We start from the raw sequence: 3,713 nt of genomic DNA, 5'->3' as shown, positions 1-3,713 counted from the left end.
ATATTATTTTAAACAAATATGTTATAATAGCTTGTTTTGTAAGAATTACTTACTGGAAAAGCCTCAAATGAGGCGTCAAGTAACCCTGAGTTAACGAAGAAAGCGATCGCGCGAAATGTCTTGCCTGTTGAATGTAGTCTAGCACAATCAGGAATCGCGCAAGACCGCGATCTTTTTCGAGTCAGTCAAGGCTCGGGGGTTAATGGTACGAGTTTTACTGTTTGCGCTCAAGAACGATATAAAGGAACACATAACAGGCGAGGTGAGATCCGTAACATTGTTACGCGTACACGACGAGTTCCTAAATTGTAAGTCGTCTCGAACATAAAACTCATTCTACAATTGCATAAAGCGTAATTGTAAGAATTGACCAATCAGCTGAATTCTCTTCATATTCAACTATGATCGATCAGTTTAACTGCAACCTTACAATTACGCTTACACAATTGTAGAATGGGCTTATAAAAGCATTCTCTTCTTATGAAGAGATCTTGAAAAATCTTTTAAAACTAAGATAAATAAAAATTTGTTTATGATATCGAAACATTATTGAGATTCTTTTTCTATATTGATTTCAGAGGCCCTAGGAACCGGAAGTTCCTCGTGGCATAGTGAGGATGGCGGGCCCAACTCGCGTCGCGGCGGCGAGACGCCGTCCTCCTGCGCAACTCCGACATCAGCCAGCTTCCCATCGGAACCCGAAGTTGATGTCGACGTCAACGTCAATCCCGATGGCAATAACCCCGCTGCTCCGTACCCATGCCAATTCTGCGACAGAACGTTCCCGCGGCTCAGCTATCTGAAAAAACATGAACAGGTAAGAGTGATATTTCTCGATAATTGGATATTTCTGGACTATTAATAACTCGTTATTGGAGACAAAGAATGCAAATGTACGTCTAATTCAATAGTTATTTGCAATGTAAAACGATTAAAGACAAAAATGTTGAGTCTGTAAAGAAGAGTCAAGCATTTCATTTTGTTTGAAATGATAATTTATTTCTTGTAAGACATGACAATATTCTTAGATTATTATATGAATATTAAGAAGGCTTATAAGAAGGACTACTTATATTGATTTAATTTGAAAGGCTGAAAATTATATGATTTTCAGAAAAGGTTTTAAGAAAAGGTTAAAAGAAATGAATTAATATATTATATAATATAAAATTTTTTTAGATTTTATTTATATGTAAAGTAGACAGTTAAAATATTTTTTGTGTCTCACATAAAAAAAGATACGCATGATATGCAAGATGTATTAAACATTTGTTTTTTGTTACTTTGATATGCTTTTCGTCAATTCTATCTGAGACAAAAAAGCCAAAAAAATTATTAACTCATATGGGTTACAGTATTATTGGAAATATAAAAAAAACCATCGAAAATTGTTGCCAAAAACTGACTAACTGAATTGTTATTTTACGTTACTTTTATAAACACTTTTGACAATATATTTTCGAAACTGCCAAATTTTTGAAAACGCAATTTAGAAAATATAATAGAAAATAGAAAATAAATAATTTTTTGGCCTGCCAAACAGAATATCTCCTTAAAGGTAAATAAAATAAAGATAAATAAAATAAATATTCATGTAACATTCTAGGAATATTGTGTTTATAAGATAATATCATTTTAGTAAAAATTTTTCTTTTAAATTTATTTATACAGTTTATCAGATTTTTTTATATCACAGAATTGTTTAAAATATAGAATTCTTATATAATTTTTTTAGAAAATTTTTTAATTTTTAATATAAATTCAAATGTTTTTTCAGAAATACTGAGAAAATCCACATTTTTTCCAAGAATGCTTTATAATTATAAAATTTCTTATTTTTAAATTTCCAAAAAAAATCAGAAAATAAAAAAGGTTGAAATATTTTTTACAAAAAAAAATTTTATAAATTTAAAGCACGTAAAAAATTTTTTTCATTTCTTTGCCAAGGTATATTACTAATTGTTGCTGCATTCTCATAAATACGTTTCTGATGTTATACAAAAAATGTTATGATTTTAAATATCTCGCGTCCATTTGAAACTGCCTAAGACACAATGTCGTACGGAAAAAGAAACTAAACCGAAAGGATTAATGACATTCGTAACATTAATGATATTCGAACATTAATATGCGCATCGTGCATAAATCTTTTCTCTTTTCTCGCGTCATGTAAGAAAAAATTCGAGGTGTAATTCCGCGAGGTCGACGAGTCCTGTTAACGCGTACGTTTCCATGCCGTGAATGTCCTATGACTCGCGAGCGCGAGTGCCATGTCCTGCGGTGAAGAGACGCGTGGCGATGGTCCTCTCCTTTGGATTTTTCTGTTTTGCATGGCGGTGACATTAGCTCGTTCTTCCGCGTCCGAGGCCAGCCGACGGGGTCATCATCGGGTCAGAATCTGTAGCGTTGTGTCCATAACAGGTTGTACCGGTTATCAGGTTATTCTTCCAGGTGGCGGCCGTCCCTTCAGCCTCCTCTTACTTCTTCTTTCGCAACGCGAAAGTCCATTGCTGCACATATGTGCGTGCGTGCGCGCGCGTGTGCGTGTGTGTGTGTGCGTGTGCGTGTGTGCGTGTGTGTGTGTGTGTGCGTGTGTGTGCGCGCGTGTGTGTGTATGTGCGTGTGCGTGGTGCGAGTGGGTGCGCGCGCGCTGTATAACGTGCAGATATGACTCCGATCAAGATGAGTATCCGAGGTAGGCAGATAGCTGTCTATTTATGCTACGCACAATGCTGACTATGCTCTACCGACAATCATGGCGAATAATCTCAATCCTCGTGGACCTATCACGAAATTGACAGATTCACAAATGGCTGAATTTTGAAGATTCTCAATATATCATGAATTCCAAGATTAACTCTAGAACCTTACCAATATTGAGTAATACTATTGATATGTTTTTACATATGAGGAAGTGAGTCACCCTTAACACAAAATTTTCATACATCTCACACTTTTAATGACAACATATTTATAATGTAGACTTTCATAAATACAAATAATCTATAGGAATAGGAAATAAAGACCCACTACGATCGAAGCTGGATTTTTAATGCTTAAATGATTCAATGAATTTATGCACAATAAAAATTTTATATTTATTTTAAAAACGGTCCACTCAAATCCTTAAACTTTTGTTGAATTTTTAATTTAACATAATATAATATAACTGTATAAAATATATAATTGTACATAGAACATATTTCTTCAATAAAATTAATATTTATAATATATTAAATCAATACACATTTTATTCATTTATTCTTAGAATTTATGTTTTAAAAACTATATTATTTTTATGTTATTTGTTTGCTTACCTATAAATTGTGTTATTCTGACACTGAGAAACGTTAAATTTTAATTTAACACAAAATATTCAAATAATCAATCATATTATATATTTTATATGTAAAAAAGTATAGATATTTTCTCTTTATAATAGTAAGTATCTGTTAAATCTATATACAATATTACATATGTAAATATCACAGAGGCATCGTCTAAACTAAAAATATAAAAATAATTTAATTTCAGTTAAATTTAACATTTTAAATGTATCAATTTAAAATTTGTTTTTAAATTGTGTCAAAGTATTATGCTTCTTGTGTTAATTTTTCACATAATATTTGTGTTATATTTTTAATATATTCATTTTATGTTAAATTAACACAAAAATTTGAGTGGACTGTTCAGGACATGTAAAATGTGTTAAA

The 3,713-nt window shown here is 31.9% G+C and overlaps 1 protein-coding gene across 1 annotated transcript in view; it reads left to right on the top strand.

The window, feature by feature from the left end:
* LOC105623869 (zinc finger protein 423 homolog) overlaps positions 1–3,713 on the top strand; it is an 86,858-nt gene that overhangs the window by 7,182 nt on the left and 75,963 nt on the right. Inside the window, exons 2-3 of the mRNA XM_012205242.1 lie at positions 44–262; positions 579–817. Of these exons, the coding sequence (XP_012060632.1) occupies positions 44–262; positions 579–817 (458 nt within the window). The remainder of the gene's footprint in view (positions 1–43; positions 263–578; positions 818–3,713) is intronic.

This window comes from Atta cephalotes (assembly GCF_000143395.1).
Source record: "Atta cephalotes unplaced genomic scaffold scaffold00066, whole genome shotgun sequence".
Classification (NCBI taxonomy): domain Eukaryota; kingdom Metazoa; phylum Arthropoda; class Insecta; order Hymenoptera; family Formicidae; genus Atta; species Atta cephalotes.
Note: the sequence above shows the minus strand (reverse complement) of the source record. Positions and strands in the feature narration are given on the sequence as shown.